At 54.7% G+C, this 27465-nt stretch overlaps 1 protein-coding gene across 7 annotated transcripts in view; it reads right to left on the minus strand.

The window, feature by feature from the left end:
* Positions 1-27465, minus strand: part of mcf2l2 (MCF.2 cell line derived transforming sequence-like 2) — a 650277-nt gene that overhangs the window by 126527 nt on the left and 496285 nt on the right. For all 7 annotated transcript variants that reach the window (XM_072474222.1, XM_072474228.1, XM_072474225.1 and 4 more), the window contains exons 20-24: positions 19873-19965; positions 5709-5834; positions 4776-4997; positions 3263-3355; positions 264-342 (exon numbers count right to left, since the gene is read on the minus strand). In XM_072474222.1, coding sequence (XP_072330323.1) covers positions 264-342; positions 3263-3355; positions 4776-4997; positions 5709-5834; positions 19873-19965 — 613 coding nt within the window. The remainder of the gene's footprint in view (positions 1-263; positions 343-3262; positions 3356-4775; positions 4998-5708; positions 5835-19872; positions 19966-27465) is intronic.

Below are 27465 nucleotides of genomic sequence, written 5' to 3' on the forward strand. Positions count from 1 at the left end.
TAAAGTGGGGGGGGGGGGTTATTTTCCTTTCTTTTCAGTTTTCATTGCTTTGCAAGGTTGTGGGGGGGGGGGATTTGTATGGGGTTGGTGGTTTGTTAAAGGTATTTGGTTTGTATGCTTTGTCATTTTGTATAAAATGTTCAAAATGTAATTAAAACATTTCTAAAGAAAAAGGAAATGGAGTTTGGTGTTATAAAGAAAAGTACAGATGGAAAAGTATCGACTTGTTATACATTCAAACCTGAATTTGCACTTTTATTTACCTCGGTAAGCTTGCAGCTGTCCTGTCAGAACTTTCCGGATTTCAGACACCCAAAGGTTCTTCAGTTCTACTGATGATGCCTGTAATTAGGTGTTCACTTTCAAATTAAATGTAAAAGGACAACGTTGCCGGAGAACAAATGATTTAAAAATGGTAGGCAAGGCTTTCCACCTGTGTTCAGCCAGTGTCGGAACTCCAGTAGACGGGGCAGATAGGGAGCCACTCTCCTGCCTATTTGCCTGCACCCTCCCCCAGCCACTTCCATCACAGGTAATGAGGACATGCTGCCTAATATAGGCAGACAGCTTCACATTAGGTAATACATTTCCCAGCTTTCGGATCCGAGCAATATTGAGTATTATTAGACACCAGTGTGTTCCTAACATCCAGATAGGGTGGTAATGACAAACAAAGCCACTTCTGTATGTTATTTATGAACGTCCAGCATGGAAGTGCACTGGAGCCCTTCTGTGATTAGGACAATAAACGGAAAATGCAGGAAATACTCAACAGATCAGGAAGTATCTGCTGTGAGAGAAACAGATTTCTCAGGCAGGATTTTTCAGTTGGCAGGGTTTCCCCATCGTCACCACTAGTATTTCCAACTGTGATTAAATGCATTCCTGGAGTTTTCACCGCATGCCTTGCACCCACATTCCAGTCAACACATCCATCCAGAACTGTTGCCTTCCTACTCCAACCGGAAAACAAAAAGGCTCATTGCTCAATTCAACGATGCTTGACTGCCAACTAAATAGCCTGTTTAAAATATTTTGAAACAGTTTTATACCTGAGAAATGTTCAAAGAAAATGACAAAGAAAAAAGTATTTTTTAATGTCCCAATGATATTTCTCCAGGATCGTACATTGCATCAGCATCCTGGAGATTGGTCTTCAATTCTTGGAGACTCCAGGCCAATTCTGGAGGGTTGGCAACCCTACCCACCCTTGATAAAAACATTTCTAAAAATGGTATTGATGAAGGGGAAACTCCCCTGAAATAATTACTTAGGCCATGGAGGCTGTTTTTCTTGCCTTCTCTTTGAATAAAAATTACTTTCCCTCCCCCACAACCCACTGTCTGCTTCTGGGAATATACCTCTGGCCTCCTCACCTGATTGGGGCTCAATCCACCGGTGACAAAATGCTAACAGCCTGGTAAAATGGCCCTTAATAAGGCACTTAGATATTTGAAGTTGAATCCTACCCCCTTATGACAGGATTCAACTTCAGGAAACCTGTCTGAAGTTGGTCCCACCGATGGTGGGACATGGTTGAGCAGCCGATCTGGTAAGCTTGATTTTACCGGCCATCTCCCCAAGTCCCCTGCCATGGTGCTGCCTTGTGTGGGCGTGCAAAATTCTCCCCAACATTTGAGACCTATGAGTATTTTGGCTTTCGCCCTGATTAGGATATTTGTTCAAACTTAATCCTTTTATGGCACTAAAAACTCAACTGACTACCAGCAAAATGAAATGAAAGTGATTCATTAACAGATCATGTGTGGTTACAATGTTGTACCCAATGCATTTTCATTCACTATTAGCAGGGCAATGATCCCTACCCTCGTGATGTTTCCAAACAGTTGCATCAATAGTAAGAGACAGCAGTGATGTTGAATTGCAAAGGTAGGGAACAAAGTGGATATCTTCAATAATCTTTATTGTCACAAGTAGGCTTACATTAACACTGCAATGAAGTTACTGTGAAAAGCCCCTAGTCGCCACATTCCGGTGCCTGTTCGGGTATGCAGAGAGAGAATTCAGAAAGTCCAATTCACCTAACAGCACGTCTTTCGGGACTTGTGAGAGGAAACCGGAGCACCCGGAGGAAACCCACGCAGACACGGAGAATGTGCAGACTCCGCACAGACAGTGACCCAAGCCGGGAATTGAACCTGAGACCCTGGAGCTGTGAAGCAACAGTGCTATCCACTGTGTTCCCGTGCTGCCCTGCTGTGCTACCATGCTGCCACTGATATGTTACAGTAAGAAGTCTTATAACACCAGATTAAAGTCCAACAGGTTTGTTGCTGATATGTTAAAAAGAGGGTCATGGCAATTGTTATTTTAAAAACATAGAGGCAGATAGATATGCCCCAAGTAGTGAACTAAAAGGTCTTTAGCTCATGTTCAGAGGGCAGGCAACCTATCTAGTCCTCACTCACTGTCTCTCTCATTGCCTGAGTATATGGTACATATGTCTAAGATCTAAGTCTTGCTTCTCGCTTGCAACACTGCATTCTCCCATGCAAATTGCCTGGTTAATAGCTGTAATCTCCAAACAGAAACAGAAGGACCCATTATAGCCCTACCTATCCAGCACAAGGCGGGGTAGTTGAAATGCTTGCCGTAACTTACCCCCGCTAATTGTGCTCCCATTGATTGCAATTTTAATCTTCATGTGAGAGGGAAGGCAGTATGGTCCCTTAAATATGCAGATCAGCATTTGATGATATAATTGAGGGTTGGCTGCAATTTTTATCTGCACAGGGAAGCAATCATGCCTTCAACACCAAGTTAAACTCTGGCAAGAGGAACCGGAGCCTGAAAAGTGACCAGTCTTTATACAATTCCTGCTGCAGGTAGAATATGAGTGCTTCTCTGAACCTACAATTTTATCTTGGGCTCAGGTAGAGTATGAATGCTTCTCTGAACCTATAATTATATCTTGGGCCCTCCCTCACCCTTAGCCCCAATGCCCTCATCCACCACTTCTATGTCACCAACCATTAAGAGTTAGAGTCCAATTCACCCAGTCCCTAACAGTGCCCTCCTGACACCTGAGGTCCCGCTTTCGCCTATCTGTCAGCTAACACTTCCCACCAGATTTGGTAAGCAGGCCAATAAGGACATTCAAAAAATTGCCTTGGATCATATGTTGAACTTCAGTTGTGGAGGCCCTCAGTCCCACCTATACAACTCTCACAGGGAGTTAAAATCAGCTGTAAAGTTTAAACTTTCAGTAATAAAACTATGAACAGTTTTCAGGATAATTTACCTGAATAATGTACACTTCCTCTCTGCCATTGTACCAGATTTCAAACTTCTTAATGTCTCCCTTTACATTTTCTGTGATACCAACAGCACTCATCTGAAAGCACAACATGCATATTGTTAGTTACAAAGCTGGTCAATGCAGCCAAGTTCATGCTTGTGGTACAAGAAATCTGCTGTGGAATTCTCCATCGGAGGGATTCTCCGCTCCACCGGCAGCGCACCCACACCTGTGGGTTTCCCGGCAGTGTGTGGTGGCCAGAATGGAAAATCCCATTGGCTGCTGGAATGGAGGATGCCGGCGAGGGTGCACCCGCGCAGGAACACGTGGCTGGCGGTTGTAATAACTTGCACATAAAACTTTTAGTAAAGGACAAGATGTTGAACTGAGGTTCCATCTGCTCTTTCACATAGAGAGAAAAGATTGGGTGATGCTACTTCAATGAAGAGCAGGGGATTTATCCCTAGTGTCCTATACAATATTTACTCCTGATTCAACTCTTTTTACAAATATATTTGTTCATGGGATTTGTTGCTGGCCAAATGAACATTCATTACCCCTTCCTAATTGCTTTTGAGAGGTGGCGGGAGCCGCCTTCTTGAACCGCTGCAGTCCATGTGGTATAGGTAACCTACAGTGCTGTTAGGGAAGGTATTTCAGATTTTTACCCAGCGACAGTGAAGGAACAACGAGATAGTTCCAAGTCAGGATGGTGTGTGGAGGGGAAATGGCATGTGGTGGCGCTCCCATGCATCTGTTGCCCTTTTCCTTCTGGGTGGTAGAGATCGTGGGTTTGGAGCTGCTGTTGAAGGAGACTTAGTGAGTTGCTGCAGTGCATTTTGGAAATGGTGTACACTGCTGCTGCTGTTTGTTAGTGGTGGAAGGAGTGAATGTTTAAGGTGGTGGATGGGGTGCCAATCAAGCAGCTGTTGTATCCTGGATACCATTGAGCTTCTTCAGTGTTGTTGGAGCTACACTCATCCAGGTAAGTGGAGAGTACTCCATCACACTCCTTGTAGATGGTGGACCGGCTTTTGAGAGTCAAAAGGTGAATTCCCAGACCTGCCGACCTGCCCTTGTAGCCACAGTATTTATATGGCTGGTCCAGTTCAGTTTCTTGTCAATGATAATCCCCAAGATGTTGATGTTGGGGGTTTTAGCCTTGGTAATGTAATTGAATGCCAAGGGGAGATAGTTGGATTCTCTCTTGCTGGAGATGGTCATTGCCTGCCGCTTAGTGCGAACGTTACCACTTATCAGCACAAGCCTGAATATTGTCCAGGTCTTGCTGCATATGGACACTGACTGCTTCATCGTTAAACAGATTATCTAATCATTATCTCACTGGTGTTTGTGGGATCTTGCTGTACACAAATTGATTGCTGCGTTTCCTTCATTACAACAGCAGCTTCTCCTCAAAAAGTACTTTACTGGTTGTGACACACTTTGAGATGAGCTGATGATTTGAAAGCAGCTGAACATGCAAGACTTTCATTTTGCTGATGATATTAAGTACCTTCAATGAATGTTTAAAGCTGTACGAGGGAGATTTCTCATGTCCATCTGCATTTTCCTCTCGTTTCTTACAAAATAGCAGCAATTTTGTGTAAAGGAAAAGGTGCCGTTGCATTGGCTTGAATCGTGCCAAGTCTTTCACTTTGCTGTGAACCTTCTTGTGGTCTGTCCACACATTGAATGATCCTTGCATCAAGAGCTTCCCAAGGTCATTTAGGTTTCCCTGTAAAAGCAATACATTTCCAAACTTGAAGCAAAATTAATTTTGCAAAACAATCCTACATATCCTCTTGTATTAGGGCCAAGGTAAAATCAGAATTTTGACAGTTTCTGGCAAGGCTGCTGATCTGGCTTTTTGCCCGATTGGTAGCACAAACAGATAGGACCTTTACTAATGAATTTAAAAACAGAAAATGCTGGAAATACTTAGGGTGCCTGACCACATCTGTAGACCTGCTGAATATTTCCTGTATAATCTGTTTTTACTTCATATTCTCAGCATCTGTAGTGCTTTGGTCATTTACCAATCAAGCTGTACAGTGTTAACCCCACTATGAAGCAAAACAATATAACTACTGCAGTAAGTCATCACTAGCCGCAGAAACAGAGTAGGTTATACATCACGGCACAGTGGTTAACACTGGTGTCGCGCAGCATCAGGGACCCGAATTTGATCCCTTGCTTGATTGATTGTGTGAAGATTGCATGTTTACCCCATGTCTGCGTGGGTTTCCTCCGGGTCCTCTGGTTTCTTCCCACAGTCCACATACTGCAAGTTAGGTGGACTGGCCATGATCAATGCGAGGACTTACGGAGATAGTGCAGGGGAGAGGGCATAGCTAGAGTGCTCTTTCGGAGGGCCAGTGCAGACTCGATGGGCTGAATTGCCTCCTTTTGCACTATGGGGATTCTATGGATCACATTGTGCTCTTACCTCAAACCCAGTGATGGCAATTTGATGCATGGAGTCGTTCACTGATTTAATTATACTAATCATTGTCTCCAGTGCTTCCTCCAGCTCTGCAGTGCCTTCTGAATTTTTACTGCATTTTAGCATCTCCTAGTAGAAATAAATTATTTAATATCAACGGGCAGTCATAACATTTGGTTTACATAAAACTTAATTTGTTTTATTAATATTTTATGGGCACAATTTCCATTTTCATGCGATGAGTGGATGAGCAGTGAGCTGGATGTGTGTGGTAGCAACCTCAGGTTATTACGCAGTCGGTGAGGTGCCAACACAAAATACACTCTGAATAGAGAGCTTGTCAAAGCAACGGTGGAAAATCGGGTGTTGAGCCATTGGTCAAAGACTTGCAACAGCAATTTCAATGCTTGTGACTGTTTCATTACAATAGAAGGAAGTAAAACCACAGAATCACATGAAATGTGAATGCAGAATCTACAGCAGAAACTATAAGTGTTCATGTGTTAAAGTTAAAAACCCACAAGCAACTGACAGAAAAATGTCTTCAAAATTTCTTTCTAGTTTTACCTGACACTAGCTGAGGATTAGTTTAATTATCGCTGCGAATAACCGCTTCCCAACTTGCACTAGCCATGGTTGGTGGAATGGTTCAGGAACTAGCAGTAGGCAGAGATGAATATGACATCAGAAATGCAAAGTGCCTTGATCCTTATTTGCACAGATGAATGATACTCACACATTTCTTTGATAGCAGTACTACTGCTGTATGAAATCTCAAAGCTCAGATAACTAACGGCTGTTCCATTTTCATTGAGCTACCACCTATTTTTCAGTGTAAACAGGGTTGTAGAGTGATAAAAGAATTCCATTATGCCTTTTCAAATGAATTTGTTCAGTGATTTTTTTCTCTCATGCATGTGTTCACCTATAATTCAATCCATTCGGAAAGTCACCTCTTACCCACTCTTCCAGCATTAATTTTTGTCCAGGGGATCAAATAACATAATAGGTTTGAAACAACGTTATGTAAAACAGACAGTTGCTGTTGCTTCACAGTGGGTGAATGATTGCAGCAACATCGTGGGTTTGAAGGAAACCTGGCTGAGGGATGGTGATATCTTCCCTTCTAACTGAACCCTTCCCGCGTAGCTATAACTTTCATCATTTGACTTGCACAAACAGTCACAGTGGTGGTGTGACTCATAACCCAATCACACCTTTGTCTGTCTCCTTAGTGCTCTGGTATTTTCTCCTACTTTAGACATCTCACCTCATCCCACCCTCCTGCCTTTCATTTAATACCTTTGTTCTCTACTTATCCACCCTAGTGCCATGTCAGCCTGACATTGGAGTCCATTATAACACTTGGAAATCAGTGGCAGAATCGGACAGAGTCAGCACAGATTTACGAAAACGAAATCATGCTCGACAAATCTATGGGAATTCTTCGAGGAGGTCATTAGTGGAGTTGATGAGGGGGAACCAGTTGATGTGTTTTTTTTTGACTTCCCAAAGGATTTCGACCAAGTCCCACAAAAGAGTTTGGCGTGTAAATTTAAAGTACATGGGACTGAGGGAAGTTTATTGAGATGGATAGAAAACTGATTGGCAGACAAGAAACAAAGAATAAAGGAGTAAACGGGTCTTTTTCTAAATGGCAGGAAGTCACTTGTGGGGTCTCGCAGAGATCTCCAACCACTGACCCCATCCTTTTGGCTGACAATTTTCATTCTGGTTTTCAAATTTCTCCTTGGCCTTGCCCCTCTCTATCTATGAGATGCCCTCCAACCTCACATCAGATGAGGCTTTCAGGAGCAAATGATTCAAGGCAGGAATTGAACAGTATGATGTGACAGAGGTAGAAATAGGCAACTTTAGCATTGGAAATGACCTGTGGTCAGAAGCTCATTTCATGGTTAAAATAACGAACATCTGGGGCGTCATTCTCCGACCCCCCGCCGGGTTGGAGAATGGCCGTTGGCCGCCGTGAATCCCGCCCCCGCCCCCGCCGAAGTCTCCGAAGGGAGAAAAGTCGGCGGGGCGTTAATGGCGCCGCTGCCGCGGAGAATGTCACGGGTCTGCGCAAGGCAGCCGATTTTCGGCCTGCCGATATTCTCCCTTCCGGATGGGCCGAAGTCCCGTCGACGTGATGACCGTTCACGTCGACGTGAATCAAACCTCCTTTTCATCGGCGTGACCCGGTGCTCCAGGCTCACGCCGACCAGCGAGGAGGTGAGTGACGGCCTGGGGGGTTGGCTCTGGGCAGGAAATGGCGTGGCAGCAGACTGATTGCCTGAGGAGAGGTGTGTCTCGGCTTGTGTGTGTGTGCGGCGGGGGTAGGGGGGTGGTTAGAGTAGGCTGGGCTCCGGGGGAGTGCCGGGAGGGAGTCCGTGCCGGGGTGGAGGTTGGGGGTTGTGGAGGGGGTCCGTGCCGGGGTGGAGGTTGGGGAGGGGGTCCGTGCCGGGGTGGAGGTTGGGGGGGGGTCCGTGCTGGGGTGGAGGTTGGGGGTTGGGGAGGGGGTCCGTGCCGGGGTGGAGGTTGGTGGTTGGGGAGGGGGTCCGTGCCGGGGTGGAGGTTGGGGGGGGGGGGGTCCGTGCTGGGGTGGAGGTTGGGGGGGGGTCCGTGCCGGGGTGGAGGTTGGGGAGGGGGTCCGTGCCGGGGTGGAGGTTGGGGAGGGGGTCCGTGCCGGGGTGGAGGTTGGGGAGGGGGTCCGTGCCGGGGTGGAGGTTGGGGGGGGGGTCCGTGCTGGGGTGGAGGTTGGGGGTTGGGGAGGGGGTACGTGCCGGGGTGGAGGTTGGGGGGGGTCCGTGCTGGGGTGGAGGTTGGGGGTTGGGGAGGGGGTCCGTGCCGGGGTGGAGGTTGGGGAGGGGGTCCGTGCCGGGGTGGAGGTTGGGGGTTGGGGAGGGGGTCCGTGCCGGGGTGGAGGTTGGGGGGGGTCCGTGCTGGGGTGGGTGTTGGGGAGGGGGTCCGTGCTGGGGTGGAGGTTGGGGGTTGGGGAGGGGGTCCGTGCCGGGGTGGAGGTTGGTGGTTGGGGAGGGGGTCCGTGCCGGGGTGGAAGTTGGGGGGGGGTCCGTGCCGGGGTGGAGGTTGGGGAGGGGGTCCGTGCCGGGGTGGAGGTTGGGGAGGGGGTCCGTGCCGGGGTGGAGGTTGGGGAGGGGGTCCGTGCCGGGGTGGAGGTTGGGGGGGGGGTCCGTGCTGGGGTGGAGGTTGGGGGTTGGGGAGGGGGTACGTGCCGGGGTGGAGGTTGGGGGGGGTCCGTGCTGGGGTGGAGGTTGGGGGTTGGGGAGGGGGTCCGTGCCGGGGTGGAGGTTGGGGAGGGGGTCCGTGCCGGGGTGGAGGTTGGGGAGGGGGTCCGTGCCGGGGTGGAGGTTGGGGGGGGGTCCGTGCCGGGGTGGAGGTTGGGGGTTGGGGAGGGGGTCCGTGCCGGGGTGGAGGTTGGGGGGGGTCCGTGCCGGGGTGGAGGTTGGGGGTTGGGGAGGGGGTCCGTGCCGGGGTGGAGTTTGGGGGGGGGTCCGTGCTGGGGTGGAGGTTGGGGAGGGGGTCCGTGCCGGGGTGGAGGTTGGGGGTTGGGGAGGGGGTCCGTGCCGGGGTGGAGGTTGGGGGGGGGTCCGTGCTGGGGTGGGTGTTGGGGAGGGGGTCCGTGCCGGGGTGGAGGTTGGGGGGGGGGGGTCCGTGCCGGGGTTGGTGATGGGAGGGCAAATGAGTTGGTCCACCTGGCCAGGTGCCAGCCTCCAACAGTTGGACCCATGCGGTCCATGCCACCTGGCTGGGGGGAGGAGGGGATATGGGCAATGATGACATGTCGTCGTTCCCCTCCCCCCCACCAGGCCGTCATGTTTTCAGACCATCCAGCGATGTTGGCCGCCGTGGTGGCAGCCGCTCATGTCTATGTTGCCCTGGATGAGGAGGAGGAGAAGGAGGAGGAGGAGCGTGCCAGAGAGGCGGCGCAGGCTGCCGCAGAGGGGCAGGCGGCAGCCGCCCAGGCTGGAGGGACACCTGACCGACAGGACGAGGAGGGGGAGGAGGACGTCGCGGCCCCACGGCAACGGAGGCACCCGAGGGCGCCCCGTGTGTACCGGCCCCGGCAGTCATACCAGGACCTCACGGACCGGGAATGCAGGAGGAGACTCCGGATGAGCCGGGAAACCGTGGCACACATCTGCCACCTGCTGGCACACCTGTCACCGCGTGGCACTGGCGGGGGACACCCTCTCCACGTGTCCGTCAAGGTTACGGTGGCCCTGAACTTTTATGCAACGGGGTCATTCCAGGCACCGAGTGGGGACCTGTCCGGCATACCGCAGACATCGGTGCATCGGTGCATCCGGGCAGTGACAGATGCCCTTTATGCCATGGCGCACCGCTACATCCGCTTCCCCGTGGACCGGGCCAGCCAAGATGCCCGGGCCGTGGGCTTCTCTGCCATTGCCGGGTTCCCCATGGTCCAGGGCGCGATCGATGGGATGCACGTCGCCGTGCGGCCACCTGCAGATAACAGGGCCGTGTTCACTAATAGGAAGGGGACCTATTCGATGAACGTACAGGTGGTCTGCGACCACCGCATGATGATCCTGCACGTCTGCGCCCGTCACCCAGGCAGTGTACACGACTCATTCGTGTTGTCGCGGTCATCCATCCCCGGCATGTACGAGGGACGCCATCCCCGGCTGAGGGGCTGGTTGCTGGGCGACAGGGGCTACCCATTGCGATCGTGGCTGATGACGCCTATACGGAGGCCACGCAATGAGGCGGAGAACCGCTACAATGATGCCCATGTAGCGACAAGGGGAGTGATCGAGAGGTGCTTTGGCGTGCTGAAGATGCGTTTCAGGTGCCTGGACATCTCTGGGGGCGCCCTCCAGTATCGGTCAGATAGGGTCGGCCGCATCATTGTGGTGTGCTGCGTCCTGCACAACATAGCCCAGCAGAGGGGCGATGTGCCGCAGGCAGAGGAGGGCGGAGTGGAGGAGCAGCAGGAAGAGGCCCAGTCCTCCCCAGATGAGGGGGATGGGGGCAATGCTCAGGGCAGACGGGGTAGACACAGACGGGTGGCTGTCCACCGTTACCGGCTGGCCCAGCGGGCACGGGACAGACTGATAGACGCCCGCTTCACTGACTAGATGGGCGTGGGAATCGGGTAGTATGGCCACAGACCGCACACCATGACAACAGCCGACCAGCCACACCCCCCACCCATCCACCCACCCAGCACCCTCACCCCCCTCCCCAACCCCACACACCCCACCCGCATGCACTCCACCCCCCCACTCCCAATTGCCGATCCACCGGCGGCACAACGGGCCGGGCTCACCCAGTTGCGGGTGGACGCGTGTCTATCGCAGGCCATGGAGAATGATGACAACCCGCCTCCGATGAGCTCCTGGCTCTACATCGTTGGACTATGTCTGACCCATGGCCACAGTACCACCATCCACCCGGACCATCCCTGCATGCGGCTGTGACACTGCAGCGCACGGTCCCGTCCTCTGCCCGGGGGATGTTGATGGCGGCCCAGGGGGAAGGGGGCAGACTCACCTGGGGCTGAGGTAAGACCACCCCTCACACACACACTTGCGCTCAACGTACATGACACCCCCGCACACTTTGGACAGAGCACAAAGGCAGCTTCGGTAGGTGTAACATTGACTTTAATAACCAAAGGAGTTCATGCACGTGCCCTAGCGCCTAAAACTCATCTGTGCCCTGCACCCGTGCCAACTTACTCAGTGTCTAATTGTTTGGCCTTCCGGGCCCTTTGACTACGTCTACGTGGTTCCCCAGACGGTACAGCAGAACTGGAGGTGGACTCCTGTGATTCCTGCCCTCTGACACTGGATCCCTTTGGCGGCCGTTTCCTGGGGCGTCCTGGCCTAGATGGGCCAGGCTGCGGCCCGGGCGACTGGGATGGCGAGCTGCCAGCCTGTCCTGCCCGTTGCCCACCCGATGCATCTGGGACGGAAGGGGGGGAGTCCGAGGTGTCGCGGTGTACCGGGACCTCCCCTACAGAGGGAGCCGGGACGGACCACACCACCTCCTCCTCCCTCGGGGTGCCGGTTGGCCCCCAGGCCTCTACATGGGTGGGGGATGCGAACGGACTGGCCATCCGACGCGCCCCCGACATCTGGCGCTGCCAGTCCTGGAGGCCCGTGCTGGTATCGACAGGGGTCTGCAGGTTTGCAGCCATGGAGCCCAGGGGGTTGTCGAACCCTGTCTGCGACAGTGCGACGCCAGCTCGCACATGGCCACTGGCGCCGATGCCCTCAGCGATGGCCTGCTGAGACTGGGCCATGGCCTGCAGAGACTGGGCCATGGCCTGCAGAGACTGGGCTATGGCCTGCTGAGACTGGGCCATGGCCTGCTGAGACTGGGCTATGGCGTTGAGCGCCTCTGCCATCTGGCGCTGGCACTGGCTCATGGCCTCCTGTGAGAGGGCAGCCATTTCCTGGGCCACAGACGCCGCCTGCACGGAAGGCCCCAGGCCTCGCAAACCGTTCCCCATGTCTGACACTGTCGCACCCATTGCCTCCACCGCGGACGCCACCCGTGCGGTGTCAGCCTGGGTGGCACGCATGACCGGGACCACTCCCAGCTCCTGGACGCGGGTGGACTCCTCCACCTGCGACCGCAGCCGCCGCAAGCCACCCGTCACCCTATTCGCTCGTCTCCGTGTCGGTGGTTGCATCGGATCTATGTGTGGGTGTGGTAACTGCAGGAACCCGGGATCCATCTGGGCGGCAGATGTTCGCTTGGCCTGGGCTGCCCTCCGACCGCCCGGTCCCTCTGCTGCTCCTACCTCCACCTGCTGTACCGGGACGGCTGTGTTGTGCGCACCAGTGAGTGTACCAGACGCCTCATCACTAAAGTGCCCAATCGTGGTGAGTGTTTCTGCGATGGTGGAGGGTGTTGGTGACAGCAGTGGCGTTGTGTCGTGCTCTTCGTCCCACTCTGAGTCCATGGCACTTTGGGGTGGGGGTTCGTCTCCACCCATCCACTCTGAGTCACTGTCCGGTATTTCGTCTTCCCGGGTAGGGGTGTCCTGGGTAGTGCTGTCCCGGGTAGTGCTGCCCCGGGTAGTGCTGTCCCGGGTAGTGCTGTCCCGGGTAGTGGTGTCCCGGGTAGGGGTGTCCTGGGTAGTGGTGTCCCGGGTAGGGGTGTCCTGGATAGTGGTGTCCTGGGTAGTGGTGTCCTGGCTCGGATGTGACGGGGGCCTGTGGCTGCCCCCCTCATCGCTGGGTGGTCGCTCCCGCACGTGACGGGGGTGTCGTCTCCCTGTTGCTCCAGGTCTCTCCGTCTCCCGTGGTCTCCGAGGGGCATCCTGCGGGCGTCGCATGCTGGAGGGTTCGGGTCTCTCCGTCTCCCGTGGTCTCCGAGGGGCATCCTGCGGGCGTCGCATGCTGGAGGGTTCGGGTCTCTCCGTCTCCCGTGGTCTCCGAGGGGCATCCTGCGGGCGTCGCATGCTGGAGGGTTCGGGTCTCTCCGTCTCCCGTGGTCTCCGAGGGGCATCCTGCGGGCGTCGCATGCTGGAGGGTTCGGGTCTCTCCGTCTCCCGTGGTCTCCGAGGGGCATCCTGCGGGCGTCGCAGGCTGGTGGGTTCGGGTCTCTCCGTCTCCCGTGGTCTCCGAGGGGCATCCTGCGGGCGGTCTGCACCTGCGGGGATGGGTGCCTGGACGTTTGGTCCTGTGATACACAATGAAGCATGCATGGTTAGACATCAGGCAGTGATCAGGTGATACGGGAGAGGGGGATATAGGGGAGGGGGGATATGGGGACGGGCTGTTGGTGGCTCACTTGCTCGTGGGGCCCCGACCTCTGCATCAGCAACCTCCCGGTCCTCAGGTCCGCCAGCCAGTTCCAGGGCCCTTTCCTCGTGTACGGTCAGTGGCCTCTCATCAGCGGGCCCTCCTCCAGTCCTCACATGCTCCCTATTGTTGTGTGCGCGCTTCTCCTGGGGGGGGGGGGGGGGTGGTGGCAGCGGTAAAAGGCAACAGTGTTAGGCAGGTATATGAATGCACGCCATCGGTTGCGCGTGCATTGCAGAGGTTAAGGTTAGGGCTGGATTCACTTGGGGATATGGGGGATATGGGGGAGGGGGGATATGGGGGAGGGGGGATATGGGGGATATGGGGAGGGGGGATATGGGGGATATGGGGGAGGGGGTAATATGGGGGATATGGTGGAGGGGGGATATGGGGGATATGGGGGAGGGGGGATATGGGGGATATGGGGGAGGGGGGATATGGGGGAGGGGGGATATGGGGGATATGGGGGAGGGGGGATATGTGGGAGGGGGGATATGGGGAGGGGGGGATATGGGGAATATGGGGGAGGGGGGATATGGGGGAGGGGGGAATATGGGGGATATGGGGGAGGGGGGATATGGGGAGGGGGGAATATGGGGGATATGGGGGAGGGGGGATATGGGGGATATGGGGGAGGGGGGATATGGGGGATATGGGGGAGGGGGGATATGTGGGAGGGGGGATATGGGGGAGGGGGGGATATGGGGAATATGGAGGAGGGGGATATGGGGGATATGGGGGAGGGGGGATATGGGGGAGGGGGGAATATGGGGGATATGGGGGAGGGGGGATATGGGGGATATGGGGGAGGGGGGGATATGGGGAATATGGGGGAGGGGGGATATGGGGGATATGGGGAAGGGGGGATATGGGGAGGGGGGAATATGGGGGATATGGGGGAGGGGGATATGGGGGATATGGGGGAGGGGGATATGGGGGAGGGGGGATATGGGGGATATGGGGGAGGGGGGATATGGGGGAGGGGGGAATATGGGGTATATGGGGGAGGGGGGATATGGGGGATATGGTGGAGGGGGGATATGGGGGAGGGGGGATATGGGGGATATGGGGGAGGGGGGATATGTGGGAGGGGGGATATGGGGAGGGGGGATATGGGGAATATGGGGGAGGGGGGATATGGGGGAGGGGGGAATATGGGGGATATGGGGGAGGGGGGATATGGGGGAGGGGTATATGGGGGAGGGGGGAATATGGGGGATATGGGGGAGGGGGATATGGGGGAGGGGGGATACGGGGGAGGGGGGATATGTGGGAGGGGGGATATGGGGGAGGGGGGGATATGGGGAATATGGAGGAGGGGGGATATGGGGGATATGGGGAGGGGGGATATGGGGGAGGGGGGAATATGGGGGATATGGGGGAGGGGGGATATGGGGGATATGGGGGAGGGGGGATATGGGGGAGGGGGGGATATGGGGAATATGGGGGAGGGGGATATGGGGGATATGGGGGAGGGGGGATATGGGGGAGGGGGGAATATGGGGGATATCGGGGAGGGGGGATATGGGGGATATGGGGGAGGGGGGATATGGGGGAGGGGGGATATGGGGGAGGGAGGATATGGGGAGGGGGGAATATGGGGTATATGGGGGAGGGGGGATATGGGGGATATGGGGGATATGGGGGAGGGGGGGATATTGGGGAGGGGGGATATGGGGGATATGGGGGAGGGGGATATGGGGGAGGGGGGGATATGGGGGAGGGGGGGATATGGGGGAGGGGCGATATGGGGGATATGGGGGAGGGGGGGATATGGGGGAGGGGGGGATATGGGGGAGGGGGGGATTTGGGGGAGAGGGGATATGGGGGATATGGGGGACACTCACCCTGCCTGCTCTGACGAGGTCGTTCACCTTCTTGTGGCTCTGGGTGCCTGTCCGTGGTGTTAGGGCCACAGCGGTGACGGCCTCTGCCACCTCCCTCCACAGACGCCGGCTGTGGCGTGGGGCAACTCTGCGGCCGTGCCCGGGATACAGGGCGTCCCTCCTCTGCTCCACCGCATCCAGGAGCGCCTCCACATCGCGTGACTCGAACCTCGGGGCTGAGCGACGGCCAGCCATCAAGTCGGGTGTTGCGGTCGGCTGTTCCGGTCGGGTGGGGGGAGCTGCGCGGCCTTATGAGCCGTCACGCCGTGCAGCGCGTATGACGCTGCACGGCGTGAACCACTGCGCAAGCGCGGATCCCGTTACGTCGCTGCTGGCCCATTTCGGGCCGCAGACTATCGGCCCATTTTTATGACGTGACGCAAGTGGGATTTGCGCCGTTTTTTGCGCCGATCGGCGGAGTTTCCGCCGATAACGGAGAATTTCGCCCCTGATGTGATTGTTCGAACACAATTCCCGGTTAGCCTCCCATGTTCTACTCTCTATAAACTTGATGTGATCCAAAACTCTACTGCCTGTGCACCTACTTGCAACAAATCCTGATCTTTCATCACCCCTGTGCTCGCTGATCTACTTTGGTCCCTGATTAGGTAACACCTCAATTTTGTTTTCAAATTTCTGATTGGCCTTGCCCCTCTCTAACTATGCGATGTTCTCCAACCTCACAATCGTTTGAATTATATCTGCTCCTCTAATTCTGGCCTCTTAATCATTCCAATTATAATTGCACCACCTAAGACCTAAGTTCTGGAATTTCCACCCCAAACTTCTCTGCCTTTCTAATTCGCTTTCTTCCTTTAAAAGCCCATTAAAACCTACCTTTTTGACCAAGTTTTGGTCACCTGGCCTATTATTTCCTTATGTGGCCTGGTGTAATATTTAGTTTTATAATCCCCTGTGAAATACCTTGAGCTGTTTTATTATGTAATTATAAATACCAGTGGTTGTTGAACCAGAGGAGCTCAGCTCATCAATGCAGGACGGATTGTAGCACCAAACGGCCCAACTTATCGATTAGGGGGTCCTCGAGCCTCACCTTACCCCCCTCATAAGGGCACTGCATCCCCGGGCTCAATCCCCAGCATGGGCAAGATGCCACTAGGGCACCTTGGCACTGCCTACCTGGTACTCTGGCAGTGCCCCTACCAGCCCGGCAGTGCCACTCTGGCACCCTGGCAGTTCCAGGGTGGTACCTGTATGGCACTGTCAGGGTTCCACGGTGGCAGTGTCAAGGTACCTGGGTGGCATAAGCAGTGCCAGGATGCCACTCTGCCCAGAGAAATAGCCTGGGAGACCCCCCCCCCCCCCAAGTGCCATTCTGCCTGGTCCACATTTGTGGAGACCAGTGCTAAACGATGCCCAGATGGTGTCTCGGAGGTGAGGGGATTCGATTCCGGGCGCGGGGTAGATCCGGCGTAAACATATTCAAGTGAAGCTAATTACTCACTTGAATATGCAATTCTGGGTCCTGCCCATTATGGGCGTGATCCAGTTTGCAACATCTCACGAGGCGTAATGAGTCGGGTTTACCTGTCGTGCCGCGTGCTGAGCAGGGCACAGCCAGATGAAACCGCGCCACCTATGGTACCCGTCCAGGTGCAGTCGCCTCAGAAGACGCCCACCAAAGTGGACCCAGGTCGTAAAGCGGGAATCACAGCAGGCCGCCTCCACTCCTGATGTACTGTCTGGGGATCCACCTAGTCATAGCGTTAGGGCCCATTAGGCCAGAAAAGTTGACATCAGTTAAATTGGCACGGGTGCAGGACACAGTTTAGTGATAGTGGCTAGAGCACGTAGCTGTATATATGTTTTCACATTAAACACCTGTGCACAATGTTACAACCTGCCTCGGTGTTCTGTCAGAAGGGTGTGAGGGGTGGGCTGTCTGGGCTGGCCGCAGAGGTGGAGTGGGTGGGATGGGGGTGGGGGGGGGTGGTTAATAGGTGGACGTTGGGTGTGGGCTTGTCTCAGGAACCGCAGTTCAGCCAGCGCACACCACTCCGGTACACCACCCTCCCACACAACGTTCCCACCTCCACCATCCCAGGGACTCAATGGCACCATGTGATGGGGTGTGGGGGTGGGATGCGGTTACCATGCCCCTGGCAGGTTCGCTCCCCCTCCCCGAGTCGTTGAACCTGGAGGCGATCCGAGCGTCCCATGCGCATTGGCCTGGGCCCCATGTCCTGTCCATCCTCGCCCTACCCCGTATCCTCCTCATTGGACAAGACCTGCCGTTCATCCTCCTCCTCTAGCCCCCCTAAAGGCAACGGCACAATAGACCCTGCAGGGGGATGCGGAGTGTACTGCTGGCATGGGTAGCGCCAGCTGATGGAATCCCTGGCAGCAGGGATGAGCGCCAGGGCCAGTGGCTCCCACGGTGCTGGGCACCGACATGGCCAGGGATAGAGGAGGGGGACATCCGGGGCAGAGTCCGCAGTGCCACAGGAGTACGCACCATACTAACATGTTGGCCTTTCACCCTCTGCAGACAATGGATATTGGAATTCAACCAGCAATGGCGGCCTTCCTCCTAGTTGCTGCAGCCCTGGGGAATGCCCCTCTGCTGTGCGATGGAGGATGCAGCAGACCGCCATGGTGAGGGCGACCCTCCAAGCGTCATACTGGAGGGCCCCTCCAGAGCGGTCCAGGCACCTGAACCGCATCTTCAGGATGCCGAAGCACCATTCGAACACGCTCCTGGTCGTTGCGTAGGCATCATTGTAGCGGGTCTCCTGGTCAGTCTCTGGACTCCAGATAGACGTCTTCAGCCACAATTGCAGCGGATAACCCCTGTCTCCCAAAAGCCAACCCTTCACCTGGGGGTGCGCCACGAAGAGGCAAGGATTCGACGAGTGTACCAGGATGATGGTGTCGTGCACTCAGCCTGGGTATCGGGCATAGACGTCTATGATGCGCAGCTGATGGTTACATACCGACTGTACATTCATCGAGTTGAACCCCTTTCGGTTTGTGTAGAGCGGCCTGTCATCTGCATTCCATCAGTCACTCCCTAGACCTAAGGCATCCCGGCAATGGAGGCAAAACCCGCTGTCTGGGCATCCTGGTGGGCTCAGTCCACATTGAGATGAATATATTGTGCCAACTGGGCGATAGGGCCTTTGTGATGACGCGGATGCACCTGTGCACCGAGCACTGTGAGATCCCAGACAGGTCCCCACTCCTGCGCCTGTAAGGACCTGCTGCATAAACATTCAGGGCGACCATCATCTTGATGGCCACCGGGAGTGGGTGTCCTCCTCTGTTCCCCCACCATGCCAGGTGCACTATGATCTGGCAGATATGTCGCACTCCCCCTGCTCAGCTGGAATCTTCGAAGGCATGCCTGGTCTGGCGGTGCCTCCTTTGCACCTCCTCCTCCTCGTCGACCTGCTGGGCGGCTCGCTCTCCATCCTCAGCAGCTAATTCTTGTTCCTTTGGGGCACGCTCTGTTGCTGCAGCTTCCTCCTCCTCGAGCAGTTCCAACTTGTACAGCGCAGTGCAACCCCACGGCTGCGGCAACTCGGAGGAAGGCCACCAATGCTGGCTGAATTCCAAAATCCATTGTCTGGGGTGAAAGGTCGACATGTTAGCATGGTGCACACCCCCCTGCCCAACCAGGTCCAAAGGGCTACAAGTGGCCCCAGTTGTCACTGCAAACCCTTTCCTCGCATGTGGGAGCACCCATGCAGCATGTGTCACTCTGCAGAACCAAGACCAAGGTGGGTGATTAGTGGGGTGCGCAGCAAGATGGATGCCTTGAAGACCACAGCAATGGCGGTCCGAGCCTCGACACAGCATCTCCTTATCCTACCTTCTTCTGTCTCTCATCAGCCACAACGCCCTTTTCTCAATTTTTAAAAGCACAAGTGAACCTCGCAGTCGGGAATTCCGTCAATTGGGGCCAGAGAATCGCGAAGGCCCCGGAGAATACTGGGTCAGGCCTGCTAATGATGTGCAAATGGCGTTTACTCTACGTGCGGAGTGGAACGCATTGACGCCACGGTTTGGCAAGAACCAGGCACCATGGTCTCAACGCCAGAACCGATTACCCGCCCAGTCACGTTTCCCAAAGCCGGCGTCGGCCAACGGACAATCCCGCCCCTATTTTTAAACTGTGTCCAATATTCTAGCCTTCCCAACAAGAGGAAACATTCTCTCTGGCAGCCATCCTCTATTGAGTCCCTTCAGGATAATATATAATACGTTCAGTTTATTTTTATTCTTCTAAAATCCTGTGGATATAGGCCCAACCTGTTTGAGGTTTTGTCATAAATTAAACCCTTCATCCCAGAAATGAATCAGGTGAATGACCATTGTTACACAAACTTTCTGAACTTTATCACATTTCTATCAAAATTATAGGCATGGTGCTTGTAATATTAAACACTCCTAAAACGTAGAGCAACGTCTTTGCCTCCGTTAATCTTTGAATGACAGACCTTTGTCAAGAGTCTTTCTTACCTTTAGGAGGAGTTGATACTTTGTAATCCTTTGGACAGGTTTCAACAGGTAGGCATCCAATGAAAGTTTATGATCCAGTTTTCGTTGGCACTCCTGAAAAACAAACACAAAATAAATAAATGTTTGGAACTTAGCAACTATTAAGGAAGTCCTGTTGTATTAAATAGTGTCCGAATGTATATTGGACTGTTGGATTGTATTTTTGGAGAGTAACTATTTTTGACAAGGCAGTTGCCATTTAGTTTTGTTTTTGATTCTGTTTATATATTATTTATTTACTTGTTTAAAACTGGCCACTGTTATTTATATTGCTTTATTGTTGTTTAAAAGAAAAACCATGTACTGTTATGTTTGGCCAAAAAATCTTGAATAAAATATATATATTTTTTTTAAAATAGTGTCCCAATTCTTTCACATGCACAGAGGGCCAGATGACAATATTAACACCATTTAAAGAACCAATATGCAGAAGGAATGGAAAGGGGTATAAAAGAGCAAGTTACCAAGGGATCAGCAATAATCAGATGTTGGTGTGAGACTTAGGACACGATCTAACCAAAAAAACAAAGTCTGTTCTGGGCAGGACTCGAGGGACATTGCCACCGCCCGTAGCACCGAGGATGACCCCGCTATCTATCGGCACTCTGTTTTTTTTCCGCCCCCGCCAAGGCCACATTCAGTCACATTTCCTGCACTGAGGAACTCCACTCGCCTAAACGCCTCAGTGCAGAAAGAGATCAGGACATCCTTTTGAAATGGCACCCTGATCTCTCGAATACCCGGTGACCCCCGGACTACCCCAATGCCCCAACTCACCAGTAAGGGGGAGCTCGGACCACCTGCACCCCACCTCATACAGGCACGTTATCCCCAGATCTGATCCCTGGAATGGGCAAAATGCCAGCCTGGCAGTGCCACCTGGGCACCCTGGCAGTGCCAGTTTGGCAACCACATGGCACTGCCAAGGTGCTAGGCTGGTAGTGCCAAGTGCCCACATGGCAGGGCCAGGGTGCCACCCTGCCCAGAGGCCAACAACCGGAGGGTCTCCGATCCCATGGGAGACCCCTGTACTGAGGACCTCCACTCACCTTAACTCCTCAGTGCAGGAGAGGACTGGTCCCTGTTTGTGGGGACCAGTGCCGAATGGGGCTCAGCTAAGCGAGACAAAGCGGTTTGATCCCAAGGGTGAGACGAGCTGTTCACTCTAATATGCAGATTTGCCAAATACTTATCCCACTTGCGGCATCTCGCGAGATCCTGTTAGGTTTCATGAGGCATGTCAAGCCGTGTAAATCCCGGAAGAGGCTTCTCCCGGCATCGACCAGCCACATCGCGCCCCAGTTTGGGTGGGATGTGGCTGGTAGATCGTGCCCATAGTACTTGAAATGATGGTGAAAAGTATGGGGAGGTTATGTATAATAGACAGTTGCTGGTGGAAGAAGGGACTCTGGAATTATCCTTGTCTTGCGAGAAAGGAATGGTATTATATTGTTACTGGGCTGGTAATCCAAAGGTCCGGACAAATAATCCTGAGACATGAGTTCAAATCCCACTATGGCAGCTGTAGGATTTAAATATAGTTAGGTAAATAAATATTGAATAAAAAGCAATTATCAGTAATGGTGGCTGTGTAACTACGAGATTGCCCTAAAAACCCGTCTGGTCACTAACTTCCTTTAGGGAAGAAAATCTGTCATCGTTACCTGGATGTGATGAATTGAGAGGAAGAAGTGATGGATTTAACAGTCAGGTTGCAACGATCCTGGAAGAGAAGTGTGGGTGTTGCCAGGTAAAATAAGTAGAATTTCAGAAGAATGGGGTGTTGATATAGGGAAAGAAAATGAGGGCTGTGGGAGGAGAAACATATATAAATTATCCAGCAGAGAGTGGAATGCAGGTTATTGAGTTCATCAGGAAATAGAGGATGAAATCTTCGATATTTTTCAAACAGTCGATTTCAATGAGAAAACGGGAAAGAATCCCGCTGGCAAGGAAAATCGGCATATCTTCAGGCACTCTAAGAAATTTTTTGCGTGGGTTTCAAGCCACACTCGTGGTGACCGGCCTCTGATTCACATCACTTGATCTCAGCAATTGGGGAGGGGGAAACGCACCTTTTAAAAACCTCCTCAGCACTTGCTCCACTCCAATCGGGGCGATTGCAGCCTGGAAGATAGCCCCACGATTCCCGAAGAGAGCCTGAACGAAGATGTTGGATGGGGTGGGGCAGAGACGTGACATGCTCTACCCTTGCATACGCCTATGGCCTGCCAGCAAGGTCACCAACCTCACCTGGGAGGTTTTGGCAGCGATTGTGAGTGCCAGCTCGCTACATAAATTGGCGGGTTTACAGAGCAGGAAGAAGGTGAATGACCTTCTTCAAGCAGCCAGGATAAGTCACCCTATTCATGTGCCCACCCACACCATTAATACGCCCATCACACATGCATGGTGATCTCACTCACAATTACCTCATGCAGCCTCAACACTCACCCTGTCGCCTCTCTTTCCCGCCCTTCTTCCCCATGCCAGCTGGGATGGGATACTGTCAGGGTACAAAATCGGGCCGGTGTGCCCTACAAGGTTGTTGCTTGGGGGGAAGGGGGCGGGGACACTCCCATCATGCATTCGGGCTGAGGGGGTTGGAGGTCGCTTCGGGGGCCTTTTTCAAATGGCGTCCTGGGGCGGAATTCTCCAGTATCAGCGCAATGTCCGCCGACCGGCGCCCAAAATGGCGCTAATCAGTCCGGCATCGCGCCGCCCCAAAGGTGCGGAATCCTCCGCATCTTGGGGGGCCGAGCTCTAACCTTGAGGGGCTAGGCCTGCGCCGGACTGATTTCCGCCCCGCCAGCTGGCGGAAAAGGCCTTTGGTGCCCCGCCAGCTGGCACGGAAATGACATCTCCGGCCGGCGCATGCGCGGGAGCGTTAGCGGCCGCTCACGGCATCCCCGCGCATGCGCTGTGGAGGGAGTCTCTTCCGCCTCCGCCATGGTGGAGACCGTGGCGAAGGCGGAAGGAAAAGAGTGCCCCCACAGCACAGGCCCGCCCGCGGATCGGTGGGCCCCGATCGCGGGCCAGGCCACCGTGGGGGCACCCCCCGGGGCCAGATCGCCCCGCGCCCCCCCCCCCCAGGACCCCGGAGCCCGCCCGCGCCGCCTTGTCCCGCCGGTAAGAGAGGTGGTTTAATCCACGCCGGCGGGACAGGCATTCTAGCAGCGGGACTTCGGCCCATCCGGGCCGGAGAATCGCGGGGGGGGGGCCGCCAACCGGCGCGGCGCGATTCCCGCCCCCGCCGAATCTCCAGTGCCGGAGAATTCGGCAACCGGCGGGGGCGGGATTCACGCCAGCCCCGGCGATTCTCCGACCCGGCGGGGGGTCGGAGAATCTCGCCCCCTATCTCTCGCTACACTGGGGAGTTCCAGTATGGGAGCTCCTCAGGCGATATGTGCGAACCCAACCCACATTACCTGTTGAGGCCCCAATACTATGCGAGTCGCGATATTTAGCCATGAGTTTCTCGGCACTGCGAGCACCGGGAAACACGCGGCTAAACGTGCTCGTTTTGGGACTTTGTTCTCATTAGTTGAATTGAGCCCAGTATTTATAAAGCTAGTCCAGTTCAGTTTCTGGTCAATGGTTACCCCCAGGATGTGGATAGTCGGGGATTCAGTGATGGTAGTACCATTGAATGTGAAGGTGCGATGGATTAATTCTCTGTTATTGGAGATGGTCATTGCCTGGCACTTTTGTGGGTCAATGTTACGTGCCATTTGTCAGCGTAAGCCTCAATATTGTCTAGGTCTTTTTGCTTTTGCATATGGACCGCTGCAGTATCTGAGTAGCGGATGGTGCGGAATATTGTGCAATCATCAGCGAACATCCCCACATCGGACCTTAAGTTGGAATGAAGGTCATTGATGAAGCAGCTGAAGGTGGTTGGGTCTAGGACACAACCCTGAGGAACTCTTGCAGTGTTGGCCCGGGACTGAGATGACTGACCTCCAACAACAATTCCACTGCTACTGTCATTGACAGATGCATCTGTGACAGGTAGGTTGGTGAGAATGAGGTCTAGTATGTTTTTCCCTCTTGTTGGTTCCTTCATCACCTGTCACAGACCCAGTCTAGCAGCTATGTCCTTTAGGACTTGGCCAGCTTGGTCAGTAGAGGTGCTACGGAGCCACTCTTGGTTGATATCCTCTTTCCTGTTCTGCTGCAGTCAGAAGAAGACAGGTCCACTGGCTCCAAGAACTGAATGGAAGAAAACAGATATGGGAGCAATGACAAATCCTGTCAATGCCCTGACCCATTGCCCTTTCAGGACATGGGATAACCAGCCATGGACATTCCCCTGTGAGCACCTTTCCAATAGGCTTAACTCCCTTATCTCACAATGGCCATGTCCCTACATTAGCCTCTCCCATCTCCATGTGACAGATGGGCATCTACGGTGGATAGTTTTAGTGACCCGCAACCCCCCCTGGGCTTAGGACTGAGGGCACTTGTGTACATTGACTTGACCTGCGGGGTGGGGGGGCTGTTGTTGATGGTGAAATTCTGCCACAACACCTCTTGGTTCAGGGCTGCCTGTTGAGTTCTGTTAACTTTGCCCCTTGTATTGAGGGCTAAACCTTTGACGCTCTTTAATTGAATGGCGAGTGCAAGCCATAGAGTGGGCGCCAATCAGTGGCAAAATCATGCTTTACAATACTAACTTAATGGGCATAATTGGTTAGTCAAGGAAAGATCAGGGATGTTATTCAAGAAGTGACTTCCTCCTGTGGCAGGTGAGGTTCAATGGATTTATTTCAAGCCTCTAGATTACACCCAACTTAATCATTAACTTTAGCCTGCAATCCCCCAACTTTCATGGGTAGCGGATAATATGAGCCTCCATCTTGTACACCCAGCCACACATGATAACATCCCTAATGGTCTGACCTCTGTGACCATACCCAGTGCCCATCCACACTGCTCAGGGCCTGCTGTTCTCCTTTACAGCCTGAAGGTGGGGGATAAATGTGACTGGCCTTGTTGTCCCCTTTTGTCAGGGTCCTATTGCCTTCATGGAGCTAATCAGCACCCCACGTCATTGTCCTCCACGTTGCCCATCCGATCTGAAGTGTCACCGAACCGCACTCTGTGACATGGTGGATTTTTATGCTTCCAGTCACTTCCAGCTGTCACCCGGAAAGGCAATCCCTCCTGGAAACCATCACTTAAATTGCAGCAATGTGACCTGAGATGTGCAAAGTCCACACCTAAGGCCTCCCCAAGCACAAACCCATTGGCGTCCAAGAGCACCACAATAATGGAGAGCTGCAAAGGCCTGCAAGCGGCAATCCCTCCCCAGACCCCCAACCCCTCCCAAACAGCCATGACCACGAGAATGATTTTGCTGGTTTCCTCATGTCCCCACCAGTGCCCCACCCTCCCCCTTCCTGGGCAGTATCCTCATTATGTCGCGGACAAGGGGCGTGGAAAATCAGGAAATGGGATCTCGCCGGCGAGAATCTCGTTTCCCAACTCTTGTGAAATTTTGTGCCCGTGTTGCCATTTATGCTGACAGCTAATGTGTGTGTGGTAGTATGTATTGGGGGTCATGTGGGACTGGAAGCCCTAATGTCATTGGCTGACAGATCCCGGGTCCTGGTTGGCCGTTGACCTCAAACTCCGCCCTGAAGGCGGAGTATAAGAAGCCGGAGTCTTCCCCCGCAGGCCAGTTTACTATCAAGCTGCGGGGGAACAGACACGCTTAATAAAGCCTCATCGACTTCACTCTATTCGTCTCATGGAGTCTTTGTGCGCTACAATTTATTAAGCGTGCCTAAAAAGGACTATGGAGCTCAGGATCATTCCAGAATGCCTGAGGATCAGCCCCCACGCAGTGAACGCGGCAGCAGCCTTCAAACACTGGCAGACTTGCTTCGAGGCCTACCTCAGAACGACCACCGGCCGAGTCTCAGACGAACAAAAACTGCAGGTCCTGCACTCGAGGGTGAGCACGGAGATTTTCACCCTCATTGAAGACACCGACGATTTCCAGACGGCGTTCGCAGCACTCAGAAGTCTCTACGTTCGCCCAGTTAACCAAAGCTACGCTCGCTACCAGCTCGCGACGAAACGGCAAGCTCCCGGAGAATCGATGGACGAGTTCTACGCCGCGCTGCTGATTTTGGGACGAGCCTGCAGCTGCCCGTCGGTGAACGCAAACGAACACACGGACATGTTAATGCACGATGCTTTTGTGGCAGGTATACAATCCTCCCAAATCCGCCAAAGACTTCTAGAAAAAGAGTCGCTAGGACTCTCAGAGGCACGGGCCCTAGCAGCCTCCCTAGACGTGGCCGCGCGTAATACCCGCGCCTACGGCCCCGACCGCGCGGCAGGCCATTGGGCCCCGTACATACCCGTCGCGGCAAACCCCCTACCCCGCCCCCCGGACACCCCACAGGCTTGCGCGGTCCAAACGCCGAGTCGCACCGGGGGCGCCCGCTGTTATTTCTGCGGCCAGGCGAAACACCTCCGACAGCGCTGTCCGGCCCGCGCAGCCACCTGCAAAAGCTGCGGGAAAAAGGGCCATTATGCGGTTGTGTGCCGGTCCCGCGTGGTCGCCGCCGTCCCGGGAGCACAGGGAGCCCTGCAAGCAGTCTATGCGCCCCAACCCCCCCAGCACGCCATGTACGACCCGCAGGCGCAGCCGCTCTGGGTCCCGACCACCACGGTCCCGGGAGAACTGGGAGCCCTGCACGCCGCCTACGCTCCCCAACCCCCCTCCCCGCAGCCCATGTATGACCCGCCGCCGGCACTACCGCTTTGGGTCCCGGCCAACACTCTCCACGGAGAGGAGGGAGTTTTTCGCGTCCCTAACGCCACCCTAACCCCCGTCCCGCGCCCCACGCCTGACCTGCCGGCGCCACCTACTTGGACCCCGACCACCGCTGTCCCCGGTGAGGGAGCTCCGCGCGGTCCTTGCGCTCGCGGCCCCACGCCTGACCCGCCGGTGCCGCCGACTTGGGCCCCGACCACCGCTGTCCCCGGTGAGGGAGCTCCGCGCGGTCCTAGCGCTCGCGGTCCTAGCGCTCGCGGTGAGGGAGCTCCGCGCGGTCCTTGCGCTCGCGGTCCTAGCGCTCCCAGCCCCCCCAGCACACCATGTGCGACCCGCAGACGCCGCCATTTTGGGTCCCGACCACCACGAGGGGAGGAGGGGCACCGATGTGCGACCCGCAGACGCCGCCATTTTGGGTCCCGACCACCACGAGGGGAGGAGGGGCACCGCCATCTTGGACCGCCCCAGACCTGTACGACGCATGGGGGCGGCCATTTTGTCCACCCCCGCCGCCATCTTGTGACCCCCCAGCCACGTGCGATGTATGGGGGTGGCCATTTTGTTCATCCCCGACGCCATCTTGGACGGCAACAACGGACCCCACTCCACTACTACAACCACGGCTCGCTTCGATTATGCTCGATCAGGCTCGGCCCCGGACACTCCAGACGACGACGACAATGGTCCTAATAAACGGCCACGAGACGCCATGCCTAGTCGACTCCGGGAGCACGGAAAGCTTTATACACCCCGACACGGTAAGA

Source organism: Scyliorhinus torazame, chromosome 14, assembly GCF_047496885.1.
Source record: "Scyliorhinus torazame isolate Kashiwa2021f chromosome 14, sScyTor2.1, whole genome shotgun sequence".
Classification (NCBI taxonomy): Eukaryota; Metazoa; Chordata; class Chondrichthyes; order Carcharhiniformes; family Scyliorhinidae; genus Scyliorhinus; species Scyliorhinus torazame.